The 13,094-nt window shown below is 63.1% G+C and overlaps 2 protein-coding genes across 8 annotated transcripts in view; one reads left to right on the forward strand and one right to left on the reverse strand.

Annotated features, from left to right (window-relative positions):
* The window catches only part of Chd5 (chromodomain helicase DNA binding protein 5), a 59,263-nt gene extending 55,735 nt beyond the window's left edge, over nt 1–3,528 (forward strand). For both annotated transcript variants that reach the window (XM_046424864.2, XM_046424865.2), the window contains one exon: nt 205–3,528. Coding sequence is in view for 1 of the 2 variants with exons in the window: in XM_046424865.2 (XP_046280821.1) it covers nt 205–264 (60 nt within the window). In the remaining variant the exon portion in view is untranslated. The remainder of the gene's footprint in view (nt 1–204) is intronic.
* A 459-nt stretch (nt 3,529–3,987) lies between these two features.
* Nucleotides 3,988–13,094, reverse strand: part of Kcnab2 (potassium voltage-gated channel subfamily A regulatory beta subunit 2) — an 87,781-nt gene continuing 78,674 nt past the window's right edge. For all 6 annotated transcript variants that reach the window (XM_046424545.2, XM_046424546.2, XM_046424547.2 and 3 more), the window contains 5 exons: nt 12,899–13,019; nt 12,733–12,827; nt 12,133–12,253; nt 7,455–7,543; nt 3,988–6,652 (listed from right to left, as the gene is read on the reverse strand). In XM_046424545.2, coding sequence (XP_046280501.1) covers nt 6,563–6,652; nt 7,455–7,543; nt 12,133–12,253; nt 12,733–12,827; nt 12,899–13,019 — 516 coding nt within the window. In that variant the 3' untranslated portion in view covers nt 3,988–6,562. The remainder of the gene's footprint in view (nt 6,653–7,454; nt 7,544–12,132; nt 12,254–12,732; nt 12,828–12,898; nt 13,020–13,094) is intronic.

Genomic DNA, 13,094 nt, shown 5'->3' on the forward strand with positions numbered 1-13,094 from the left:
AGGACAGTTTGGTCACTCCACTAGAGACTGAGGAGAGCTGTCCAGCACTCTGGGTACAGCTCACAGCCTGGCCAGTGGCCTGTTCTGGGAGGACTTGGGGTGGGAGCCCCCTCTGACCACAGTTGCATGGTCAGCTGTGGGCTCTGGGGTATCTCTGGCCACCTGGCCACCTAGACACATAACCCACTGACCTGCTTTTTGCAGCCACACTTACCGGGCCACCTGCCTGACCCCCATGGGAGAGAAAAGCTGCTGCCTTTTTAGAACCGGTGCCACCTTGGGACAAAAGGGAAATGGAGAAGTGCCATCATCTCACAGAGAACGAGGCTTAGCCTGGCTGGCCAGAGCCCAGAGTGCCACCTCGTCGTAATTGAGTTCTTCCACACAGCGTCACACCCACTGCCATGCTGGACATGCCCTCTCGCCACCTTTTCCAGACGACTTCCTAGAGAGATTTCATTTATCTGTACATCTTTTGCACTTTCCTATTGAAGATTCGGATGAATTTGTCTTGATAAAAGTTGGATGACGTATGGAAGATTCTGAGCACAGCACTCACGTTTTGTCACCAGGCTCCAGACCTAAGGGGAAGCTCCCTGGAGGCCCTGGCGCCACCCTGCAGGCTCAGCCCAGCTGGGGAGAACTCAGTGTTTCCTGTGCCCCGTCCTGCCTGCCCTCCTGCTGCAGCCCCTGCCCGCCTGGTACCCCCAGAACCAGGTGGGCCAGGTGGGAGAGGGGCCACCTTGCTCTGTCGGAGGAGATGCTGCTGATGCCTGGATCAGACAGGGTTTTCCTGTCTCCTTCCTGCCAGGGATGGAGACCACCAGGTAGAGGCTGTCTTCTGGGGGATACATGTCTGTCCCTGGCCCAGCATGTCCTGAAGGTTGGGCTCTTGCTACCAGCAGAGAGGCCCCAGAAGTGCATGGCAGGCTTCAGCGTGTGCGGCCAGGGAGGAGGGGCACGAGTCTGTTGGAGCCACTGTAGGAAGGGATGGAGGTTTGCCATCTGCTGGGGGTGTGGTTCTGGGCAGGTGAGAGCTTGTGTCCTGGTAAGGAGGGACCTGGTCATTTGATGGCCCAGGAGACCCTGCCTTGTCCTGTGTCCTGCGAGGCCTGTCCACCCACCTTGGGGTATAGACTTTTCTGTTCTGGGCCACAGATGTGGGGGAATCAGGCGGACCCCTGAGGCCTGGACTGTCCCCTTCTCTGTCCCTGGGGGGTCCTCCATCCGGGCTCTTGCTGCATGAGGCAGGGGCCCCAGCTGCCCTTGCTGAGTTCTTGGAGGGTGTGGGAAGGGCTCTGCGGGGAGGCAGGGGACTGGACCAGTGGCCTCTAGACCCTTCTTAGCAGGAGCCTTCCTGCTTCTGCCTCCTCTGTGGGAAGGCCGTGGAGCCCCTGCCCTTCTTCCCCACTGTGCATGTTGGAATCCAGCTCCACCCTTGCTCCTTCCCCGCCCTCAAGACCTCATAATGCCCCGACGCTGGGTGGGGGTCCGTTGAGTGCAGAAGGAAATTCACTGAGGAACTGGCTGGGCTTGGGGGCGAGAGGGGCTGAGACTCCACTCCCTGGGAGAGGCATGAGGGACATGGTGTCTCTGGGCCTGTCGGGGACAGAAGTGAGGCCAGGGGCAGTAGTAAGTCTCAGCCTCATCTCACGGACACTTGGGCAAATGCCTGGCCCTCCCTGAGCTCCAGGTTGCTCATCTGTAACATGGCTTTTTCTCTGAACCCCTGGACCAGACCCCAAGGCCCCTGGTTCCAGTCTTGATCCAAGTCTGGCCCAACTCTGAGAGCGGGGTGGGCAGGGGGAGGAGAACCCCGGAGGTGGAGAGGGCTGGATTGTCGCAGGCTTGAGCACCCAGAGTTCCCGGGGTGGCTGCCCCCGCCTCCCAGGAGGGTGGCCCTTGTCCTCACAAGCCCCTGTGGTCATCTAGCACCACCATCCTCTGGTCAGCGCGAGAAGACCTGCCTCGAGCTCACTCCCCAACCCAGGGCCACTGTGATGTCATCCTCAGTGGGTGGGCAGTCGGCCCCTGGGTGGCCTCTGGGACAGCCCCGGCCCCGCCCCAGTGCAGGGTCCTGAGGCCAGGTGATGACCCTCTCCCTTGCCCTCCCAAGGGCTGGTGGTCTCCCTGGTTGTGACTCCGCCCTGGAAACCTTGCTCGGTCCCTCTCTCTGCTTCTTCCCAGGCCTGTCCAGGGGGCCCTCGTCCCCCTTCCCTGCTAGGCTGGAGGTGGCACCCACAGCCAGCCTGGCCCCTGGAAGAGCGTGTTCTCCGTGACCAGCACCCAAGAAACCCGGGAGGGTGGGCTGCCGAAAGTGGGGCAGGTTTCTGAAAGGAAAGGTTTTCCAGAATGTTCTCATCCTGGTTCCTCAGTGACTTCCTGCCAAAGCTGTGGTGGGGAGCGGGGAGCCCGGGGGAGGCCTGCCTTGGCCTCTTCAGGCCGCTTGGATTTGCCCTGGAGATGGCAGCCCTTGAGCCCCAGGGCAGCCTGCCCTCTGTTTTGTCCAGTGTGGGGGTTTGTTGAACTGCCTTTGGCCCAAAGGGCTCAGCAGTCTGCCAGGTGGCACTGGCCTTTGGGTTGGAGTGGCCACTTCTGAGGGCGCCCCTCCCACACACCTGCTCTGTCCCCTGAGGCCAGGCGTGAGGAGCCTCCTGAAGGGCAGCCGGAGGCTCCTGTCTCCTGCAGCTTTGACTCCTCCCAGAGGCAGGCCCGACCCCTTGTCCCACAGCCAGGTCCTCCTGTGGCTGGGCTTCCTTCCCAGAATCCTCTGGCTGCTCTCCACCCAGGCCCAGGGTTGACCAGGACTCGGCCTGCAGGTCCCAGGGCCACTGAGGGCCTGAGGGGTGGGCTTGGGGACCTGTGGCCTCTAGTGTGCATGGGGGCCGGGGAGGGCGAGGCTGACCCACCCCTCTGCCCTCGCTGTCCCGGTGGCCTGGTTGTAGCTTCAGGTGGACGGTGCCCCCGCCCTTCTGCACAGCCTTGGCACCTAGGGGAGCCGCTGCTCCTGCTGGTCCCCGAGTTTACAGGTTGTGGCCGTCAGCCCAAGGCGTGGGGGTTGTTGTGTTTATGGGTTTTTTTCCCCTTAAGTTTCAGATTTTTTTTTTAAACAAAGTATTTTTTTAGGTGCGATACCCAGAAAGGGCCCGTTGGGTGTGTGTGTGTGTGTGTCCCGGCTCCTCGCACGGAGGTTGGCGCCCCCGCCTTGCAGCTCCTGCTGGCTTGGCCTGGAGAGGAGGGAAGGCCCACCTGGGCGGCTGAGGAGGGACTTGCCTGCCCAGGCCCCTGGCCCAGGCACATCCTCAGGCTGGCCAAGGGAGGGCCTGGCACTCTGGGCCAGCTAAGAGGGTCTCTCCTGCTGCGGGGTCCCTAGTGGGGCAGGGGTTGAACCTTGGACACCAAGTTCCCCGGGGGTTGTGGCTCACCGTCTCCTGCAGGAGGCTGGCAGAGACCACAGCCAACACAGTCACCTTTTCTTTGTACTCTGCGTGTATGTTTTGGTTTCTGTGTTTTAATAAACCCTTTGGGAAGGGACTGAGTCAGATTCTCATTTACAAAAGGGCTGGGGAGGGTGGAGTGGGGGACCCTGCTCCAAGCCATGTCCCACCTGAGAAGTCACACTTCTAGGGCTTGGTCGCGCTGGGAGGGATGGGCAGTGAGTAGCCATGTGCTGGGGAGATGCCCTTCTACCTGCACCCCAATCTTGTGGGCTTCCCCAGACCCCGACCCCTCATCATGAGAACCACAGCCAGCCAGTCCCTCAAGCTACGACAGCCTCCCAGCAACCATCCCTGGGCAACAGACCATGTGTGTGTCGGGTGCAGGGGAGGCACCCCAGCCCCACGTCTGACCCTGGCCTTTGCCTCCTGCAAGGTCCTTCACCCCCACCCACCTTTGGCAATAGGGTCAGGTTCGGGAGCCCCAGTCTTTGGGTGTCTGCAGTTGGCAGCCCTGGCCCAGCCCAGACCCTAAGGAAATGAGAACAAGTGGCAGGAGACCCGCAGGCTTGGGTTTATTTGTCATTCCGTAGACAGGCGGCTGGGTCCCGGTCTGTCTGGTTGGGAAGCTCGAGGCAGGCACGGCAGTCTGCCGGTGGGGAACGCGGTAGCTGGGGAACCACGGTCATTAGAAAGGCTGAGGGAGGGCGCGTGATTTACAGACTGGCTGAGAAGAGGGTGGCCGGGTGCCTTCCTCGGGACCCCAGATCTGACCATGTGTTTGGGATGAGCAGTAGTGGGGCTCTGCTGCCCCCAAAGGCTGATCCCCCACCCTGGGCCCTCTCCTATGTCGAGCCCGCCCAGTGGGCCCCTGTTTGGCAAACTGCTTCCAGAAGAGGGTGGGGGCTGCTGGAGGGTGGCCAGGCAGGGCCGGCCGGCAGCTGGGGCCCAGGAGGTAGGCCTGGCACCCAGGGAGAGCTGCTGGTCCTCGACCTGTGCTGGTGCCCCTGAGGCTGGGCAGCTCTCCCCTTCCAGGCTCAGTCTGCCCTTGGCCCTCTGCTCCTTCTCCAGAGGTCCTGCCCAACCCCCTCCAACCTCCTTCCTACTGGGGACCACCCCCAGGAAGCAGAGCCCCGTCCTCCCTGCAAGTGGACGCCTGAGGAAAAGATGCTTCAGAGCCATGTTGTTGGAAGTGCCACCCGGGGCTGCCTGGGCTCTGGACAGGGTGTGCACGTGTGGCCCAGGGCCTTGCCTCCCTTGCCTTGGTAACACGGCCAGCGGGCACCGCTTTCCCTGCAGCAGCCCTGCCGCGGACCCCACTGCACACTGCAGACCACCTCCCAACAGGGGCTCCCTGCCAGTGAGGTGGGCCACCTGGCCCTCAGTACCACCCTCTGCCCACTGCAGGACCCTGTCCTTGGAGCAGCACGGAGGGGAGTGGCCTCAGCCCAGTGGCCTCCGCTGGAAAAGGACAGCACCCTCTCGGGAACCCACAGGCTGCTTCTGGTGCAGCAGGTCTTGGTGGAGGAGCCCCCAGGGCCTGTCTCTGGGCAGGGTGAGGGCTGTAGCCTACAGGGCCATCAGGAAGGCGGGTGGGGAATGGAGGGCACGTGTGCCTGGCCTCCCCTCTCCCCTGCCCGCCTCCTCCCCCCTCCTTTGTGGTCTTCCTACAGCTGTTCCCAGGCCTTCACTCAGCCAGGCCTGGACAGCAGGCCTTTGGAGTGGCAGGGAGGAGCCTTCCCAGAATAACAGCCCTGCGGAAGGGCAGAGCAGGAACAGATGCGCCTGCGCTGGGGGTGCGGGCCAGCCACCGCCTGCCCGGGGCCTCGTGGAGCCCGCTGGCTAGACAGGGCGGGGGCAGGTTTCATAGAGCCCCACTCCCACAGAGCCAGCAAAGGCTAGGTGCCACTAGGGCCGTGGGACCCGAGGACTGGGCCCCTCGAGCCTGTGGGCTTCCTGGCCATCCCTCCAGCCTCCCCCTGTGAAGGGGCTGACGCTCCGCCTGTCCCCCTCCCTTCCCCCAGCCTGTCCTGGACCTGGGTGGGGATGCGTCTCTCCAGGGAGAGGTTCCCTGGGGTCTTTCCTATATTGTGGGGACTGTTGCTGAGGCACAGCCCTTGGTCCTTGGGCCTGCAGCATGGAACCCTAGAGGCTCTCCCTCACTGAGCCGAAGCGTGTTCTCTGGGCAGAACCCAGGGCCACTGCTCCGCCAAAGGACAGAGAAGGGTCTTGGGCCTAAGGAATCAGCCTTGGGCATATGGCCCCTGCCTACTGTCGCCTACCCCCAGGTGGTCAGCAGCCACGGTGTGACTAACTGTGCTTCACAGGGCCTTCTGTGGCATGGACAGGGCCCATTCCACTGGGACCCTTCCCGTGTGCTCTGGGCCTCTGTGGCATGGGGCCCATCTATTGTGGGCAGAGTTGGAGACGGTGGGACAATTATCTAAAAGTCAGACCCACAAACTTTTATGGGTCCCAAACCACAGAGCCAATCTCCCCGGGGTCCCTGCCCCTGCCAGCAAGGGTGGGGTGGGGGCCAAGGGCTAGCTGGGTGGGCATGGCCCGGGCAGGGTGGGGTCGAGAGGGGTGGTGGAAGGGATCTGAGGTTGGGCCCAGCACAAAATACCTGGAGCCCGTGGAAAGGCAGGCTGACGAAGCCTCCAGTAGGGAGCCCGACCCCAGCTACCAGGGCCTTGGCAGAGGGGGCTCCAGGAAGTGCTGGACTCCTTCCCGGGGGGAGGGGTTCTTGGTAGAGGAGAGGCCAACTCTGCCTGCCCCGAGGACCCAACCAAGTCTCTGCCTGGCTGTGACTTTGGGAACTGTCACGAAGGGTCACGGCTGGGAGAAGCTTGGTTTCCTCTCCAAGGATGAGCCGAGGCGACAGGCTTGGGTGGGACTGCTTGAAGGTCCTTCCTAACCAATGCCATCTCCCTGGCTCACGCTGGACATGGTCTGGGGAAGCAGCGGGTGGCATCTGGCAGCGACTGGAGATCATTTCCCGATGACGTCTGGGCGTGGTGTTTTCTCTTGGATATAAACCCCACGCTGTACTTGGCGTCAAAACAGCATAAGCGAGCGAACAGACAGGAGGGAACCGGAAACTGTCCGAGCAGGTGGTGGGCAGCTTAGGATCTGTAGTCCTTTTTGCTGTAGGGTTTATTGCCCAAAATGCTATCGATCTCGTGGATAATGGACGATGACAGTTTTGGAAGGACCTGCGTGCAGGGACAAGAACTAGTCAGAACTCCACGAACGAGTTTGGCTGGGCCTGTGGAGGAGGCAGGCGACCCTTCCATGTTCCACGGACTGGCAGGTGGTGGTGGTAGCAGGGTAGAGGCCCCAAGTGCCTGCCTTCTGTGCCCCCTAACTGCTCTCCCAGCTGCCCCTGCCTTAGGTGACAGCAATACAGGACTGACTCTGCTCTCCCGCCCCATATCCAGTTTCTCAGCCAATCGCACCCAGGCTCCAACCACAGCTCCCACACCTGACCTCAGAGACTGCTGCTACCTCCCACCAGCAATCTCAGCCTTGGCCTTGACCTTGAAGTGCCCCCCATGAGCTGCCAGAAAGCAAGACCCTTTCAACAGCTCATTGGAGCATGCCAGGCTCTGTTCCCAGCTCAGCCCAGTCCTTAGAGGCATGTAACGCCCTGGGGACCTCAGCTCTGCCTGGTGCCTCCTCAACCGGCCAGGACTGCTCCTCCCCCGGAAGCTTCTATGCATGAGTCTCTGGCATTTCTTCAAGACTTGCCCCAAAGCCCCTTTCTCCACTAGCCCAGCTGACCCCCGAAGCCTGGCACTGTGGCTCTCCTGCCCTAAGGCGCTGGTCACCTCTGGCATTTGTCACTGACTTCTTGCATTTAGTGTTCGTATCTGCTCCTGTTATCAGGATGCAGTTCAGAGCAGGCTCACGCCAGATGCAGCCCCTGCACTTTTCCGGGCACTGCAGGTGCTGAGTGGCCCTGTGCTTGGGTGAAGGGCTCGCTGGGCCCCGAGCTCCACCTCAGCCCCCACTCACCTGTATTGCTCCAATGTTCTCCATGAGCTGTTCCGCGTTGGAAGCACCGAGAAGCACAGAGCTGACCCCCTCGTTCCTCAGGCACCAGGCTGGGGGAGCAAGACAGGAGGTGAGGGAGGCAGGTCTTCCCACTGTGGCCTCTGGCTCTGCCTTGCCTCTGACTGGGCCAGAGAGACCCTGCTTTTTGGTCTGGGGGCTGAGGGTGCCAGGAAGCTCAGCAGTGCCAAAGGGGACTCTGCCCAAAGCCCCGTGGAGAAGGTGCTGGAGAGCTCTGGCCCCACTGCCCCTGTGGAAATAAGGCCCAAGGGATCAGGGACCCCCTTGTTCCCCGTGCCACATGGCTGGTGGATGGAGGGGGTGGCCCAGGCTCTCAAGGACCCATGCCCTCTCTCCAGGGACATGGATCCTAACCCTGTCCCTTGCAGCCCTGGCCATGTCACACAGGAGTTCCTCACCTCCTCCCAGGGACACTGGCCCACTGGGTTCTGAGCCCCATTACCTATGGCCAGCTGTGGGACCCCACAGTCTAGGCGCTCAGGGACCCCGTCATAGCCCAGGGGCCTGAGTCCCATCCCTGTCCCAGGTCCCTGTTACCTATGGCCAGCTGTGGGACCCCACAGTCTAGGCGCTCAGGGACCCCGTCATAGCCCAGAGGCCTGAGTCCCATCCCTGTCCCAGGTCCCTGTTACCTATGGCCAGCTGTGGGACCCCACAGTCTAGGCGCTCAGGGACCCCGTCATAGCCCAGGGGCCTGAGTCCCATCCCTGTCCCAGGTCCCTGTTACCTATGGCCAGCTGTGGGACCCCACAGTCTAGGCGCTCAGGGACCCCGTCATAGCCCAGAGGCCTGAGTCCCATCCCTGTCCCAGGTCCCTGTTACCTATGGCCAGCTGTGGGACCCCACAGTCTAGGCGCTCAGGGACCCCGTCATAGCCCAGGGGCCTGAGTCCCATCCCTGTCCCAGGTCCCTGTTACCTATGGCCAGCTGTGGGACCCCACAGTCTAGGCGCTCAGGGACCCCGTCATAGCCCAGAGGCCTGAGTCCCATCCCTGTCCCAGGTCCCTGTTACCTATGGCCAGCTGTGGGACCCCACAGTCTAGGCGCTCAGGGACCCCGTCATAGCCCAGGGGCCTGAGTCCCATCCCTGTCCCAGGTCCCTGTTACCTATGGCCAGCTGTGGGACCCCACAGTCTAGGCGCTCAGGGACCCCGTCATAGCCCAGGGGCCTGAGTCCCATCCCTGTCCCAGGTCCCTGTTACCTATGGCCAGCTGTGGGACCCCACAGTCTAGGCGCTCAGGGACCCCGTCATAGCCCAGAGGCCTGAGTCCCATCCCTGTCCCAGGTCCCTGTTACCTATGGCCAGCTGTGGGACCCCACAGTCTAGGCGCTCAGGGACCCCGTCATAGCCCAGGGGCCTGAGTCCCATCCCTGTCCCAGGTCCCTGTTACCTATGGCCAGCTGTGGGACCCCACAGTCTAGGCGCTCAGGGACCCCGTCATAGCCCAGGGGCCTGAGTCCCATCCCTGTCCCAGGTCCCTGTTACCTATGGCCAGCTGTGGGACCCCACAGTCTAGGCGCTCAGGGACCCCGTCATAGCCCAGGGGCCTGAGTCCCATCCCTGTCCCAGGTCCCTGTTACCTATGGCCAGCTGTGGGACCCCACAGTCTAGGCGCTCAGGGACCCCGTCATAGCCCAGAGGCCTGAGTCCCATCCCTGTCCCAGGTCCCTGTTACCTATGGCCAGCTGTGGGACCCCACAGTCTAGGCGCTCAGGGACCCCGTCATAGCCCAGGGGCCTGAGTCCCATCCCTGTCCCAGGTCCCTGTTACCTATGGCCAGCTGTGGGACCCCACAGTCTAGGCGCTCAGGGACCCCGTCATAGCCCAGAGGCCTGAGTCCCATCCCTGTCCCAGGTCCCTGTTACCTATGGCCAGCTGTGGGACCCCACAGTCTAGGCGCTCAGGGACCCCGTCATAGCCCAGGGGCCTGAGTCCCATCCCTGTCCCAGGTCCCTGTTACCTATGGCCAGCTGTGGGACCCCACAGTCTAGGCGCTCAGGGACCCCGTCATAGCCCAGAGGCCTGAGTCCCATCCCTGTCCCAGGTCCCTGTTACCTATGGCCAGCTGTGGGACCCCACAGTCTAGGCGCTCAGGGACCCCGTCATAGCCCAGGGGCCTGAGTCCCATCCCTGTCCCAGGTCCCTGTTACCTATGGCCAGCTGTGGGACCCCACAGTCTAGGCGCTCAGGGACCCCGTCATAGCCCAGAGGCCTGAGTCCCATCCCTGTCCCAGGTCCCTGTTACCTATGGCCAGCTGTGGGACCCCACAGTCTAGGCGCTCAGGGACCCCGTCATAGCCCAGGGGCCTGAGTCCCATCCCTGTCCCAGGTCCCTGTTACCTATGGCCAGCTGTGGGACCCCACAGTCTAGGCGCTCAGGGACCCCGTCATAGCCCAGGGGCCTGAGTCCCATCCCTGTCCCAGGTCCCTGTTACCTATGGCCAGCTGTGGGACCCCACAGTCTAGGCGCTCAGGGACCCCGTCATAGCCCAGGGGCCTGAGTCCCATCCCTGTCCCAGGTCCCTGTTACCTATGGCCAGCTGTGGGACCCCACAGTCTAGGCGCTCAGGGACCCCGTCATAGCCCAGAGGCCTGAGTCCCATCCCTGTCCCAGGTCCCTGTTACCTATGGCCAGCTGTGGGACCCCACAGTCTAGGCGCTCAGGGACCCCGTCATAGCCCAGGGGCCTGAGTCCCATCCCTGTCCCAGGTCCCTGTTACCTATGGCCAGCTGTGGGACCCCACAGTCTAGGCGCTCAGGGACCCCGTCATAGCCCAGGGGCCTGAGTCCCATCCCTGTCCCAGGTCCCTGTTACCTATGGCCAGCTGTGGGACCCCACAGTCTAGGCGCTCAGGGACCCCGTCATAGCCCAGGGGCCTGAGTCCCATCCCTGTCCCAGGTCCCTGTTACCTATGGCCAGCTGTGGGACCCCACAGTCTAGGCGCTCAGGGACCCCGTCATAGCCCAGAGGCCTGAGTCCCATCCCTGTCCCAGGTCCCTGTTACCTATGGCCAGCTGTGGGACCCCACAGTCTAGGCGCTCAGGGACCCCGTCATAGCCCAGGGGCCTGAGTCCCATCCCTGTCCCAGGTCCCTGTTACCTATGGCCAGCTGTGGGACCCCACAGTCTAGGCGCTCAGGGACCCCGTCATAGCCCAGAGGCCTGAGTCCCATCCCTGTCCCAGGTCCCTGTTACCTATGGCCAGCTGTGGGACCCCACAGTCTAGGCGCTCAGGGACCCCGTCATAGCCCAGGGGCCTGAGTCCCATCCCTGTCCCAGGTCCCTGTTACCTATGGCCAGCTGTGGGACCCCACAGTCTAGGCGCTCAGGGACCCCGTCATAGCCCAGAGGCCTGAGTCCCATCCCTGTCCCAGGTCCCTGTTACCTATGGCCAGCTGTGGGACCCCACAGTCTAGGCGCTCAGGGACCCCGTCATAGCCCAGGGCCTGAGTCCCATCCCTGTCCCAGGTCCCTGTTACCTATGGCCAGCTGTGGGACCCCACAGTCTAGGCGCTCAGGGACCCCGTCATAGCCCAGAGGCCTGAGTCCCATCCCTGTCCCAGGTCCCTGTTACCTATGGCCAGCTGTGGGACCCCACAGTCTAGGCGCTCAGGGACCCCGTCATAGCCCAGGGGCCTGAGTCCCATCCCTGTCCCAGGTCCCTGTTACCTATGGCCAGCTGTGGGACCCCACAGTCTAGGCGCTCAGGGACCCCGTCATAGCCCAGGGGCCTGAGTCCCATCCCTGTCCCAGGTCCCTGTTACCTATGGCCAGCTGTGGGACCCCACAGTCTAGGCGCTCAGGGACCCCGTCATAGCCCAGGGGCCTGAGTCCCATCCCTGTCCCAGGTCCCTGTTACCTATGGCCAGCTGTGGGACCCCACAGTCTAGGCGCTCAGGGACCCCGTCATAGCCCAGAGGCCTGAGTCCCATCCCTGTCCCAGGTCCCTGTTACCTATGGCCAGCTGTGGGACCCCACAGTCTAGGCGCTCAGGGACCCCGTCATAGCCCAGGGGCCTGAGTCCCATCCCTGTCCCAGGTCCCTGTTACCTATGGCCAGCTGTGGGACCCCACAGTCTAGGCGCTCAGGGACCCCGTCATAGCCCAGAGGCCTGAGTCCCATCCCTGTCCCAGGTCCCTGTTACCTATGGCCAGCTGTGGGACCCCACAGTCTAGGCGCTCAGGGACCCCGTCATAGCCCAGGGGCCTGAGTCCCATCCCTGTCCCAGGTCCCTGTTACCTATGGCCAGCTGTGGGACCCCACAGTCTAGGCGCTCAGGGACCCCGTCATAGCCCAGAGGCCTGAGTCCCATCCCTGTCCCAGGTCCCTGTTACCTATGGCCAGCTGTGGGACCCCACAGTCTAGGCGCTCAGGGACCCCGTCATAGCCCAGGGGCCTGAGTCCCATCCCTGTCCCAGGTCCCTGTTACCTATGGCCAGCTGTGGGACCCCACAGTCTAGGCGCTCAGGGACCCCGTCATAGCCCAGAGGCCTGAGTCCCATCCCTGTCCCAGGTCCCTGTTACCTATGGCCAGCTGTGGGACCCCACAGTCTAGGCGCTCAGGGACTCCGTCATAGCCCAGGGGCCTGAGTCCCATCCCTGTCCCAGGTCCCTGTTACCTATGGCCAGCTGCGGGAGGGTGCACCCCAGGCGCTCGGCGATGGCCTGCAGCTCCTTCAGCTTGGCCTGCTGGCGCCGGCCCTCCTCACTCAGGATCTTGTCTTTCAGCCACTGGTAGCCCTGGGGGTGGACACAGCTACAAGTGAGGGGTCCAGGCACAGGCCTTCCAGCATCACCGGCCGTGGGCCAGACTTAGGCAGGGTGAGGTCGGACCTGTCTCTGAGGTCAGGACCCCTGGGGGACCCAGGGAAACCAGAGAGGTTGGGGTGACCTCACATGCCAGCCCCCAGCCCTGCTCTTAACCCCAGAGGTCTCAGTGGCGGTGGAGAGTGGGGTGTTCTGGAAGGGAGGCTACCTCAAAGGGCCTAAGTGGACCCTGCCCACATTGTGAGTGTCAGGCGAAGGGGCCTCCTCACCTGGGGCCTGTCTCAGGGTGGGTGGTCCCTCTACACGTGGGTTCAGGAGGAAGGGGCTCTGCCCAGGTTCTCATGCCAGGAAACCCATCCTGGTGATGGTGGCTGGGACAGCTGTGCCCCTGAGGTCCGCCCAAGGCCTCACCTGCCCACAGCGCCCCTCCCCACCCTGGGCCACTCCTTTACCTTCAAGGAGGCTCTCGAGTAGGGTGGGATGCCACTGTCATACTTTCCAGAAACGATGCCGCAGGCCAGAGGGGACCAGGTCATGGCGCCCACTCCTGAGAGAGGAAAAGCAGGTGAGACGGAGCCCGGGGCCTGCGGGCTGGCAGGTGGCGGGGTGGGCGCCCACCTATCTTGTGGAACAGCTCCGGCAGCTGCACCTCCACCTTCTCGCGCTGGAACATGTGGTACTCTGCCTGCTCGCAGATGGGCGGGATCAGGTTGAACTGCCGGGCCACAGAGTAGGCCTCCTGCGGATACAGAGGGGCCCAGGCAGCCCCCGTGTCAACAGGCCTGGGGCAGCAGGGAGAGGACACGAGGCATCC

Source organism: Marmota monax, unplaced genomic scaffold (assembly GCF_021218885.2).
Source record: "Marmota monax isolate L192 unplaced genomic scaffold, Marmota_monax_Labrador192_F-V1.1 WCK01_AAM20220418_F8-fsc00080, whole genome shotgun sequence".
Lineage (NCBI taxonomy): Eukaryota > Metazoa > Chordata > Mammalia > Rodentia > Sciuridae > Marmota > Marmota monax.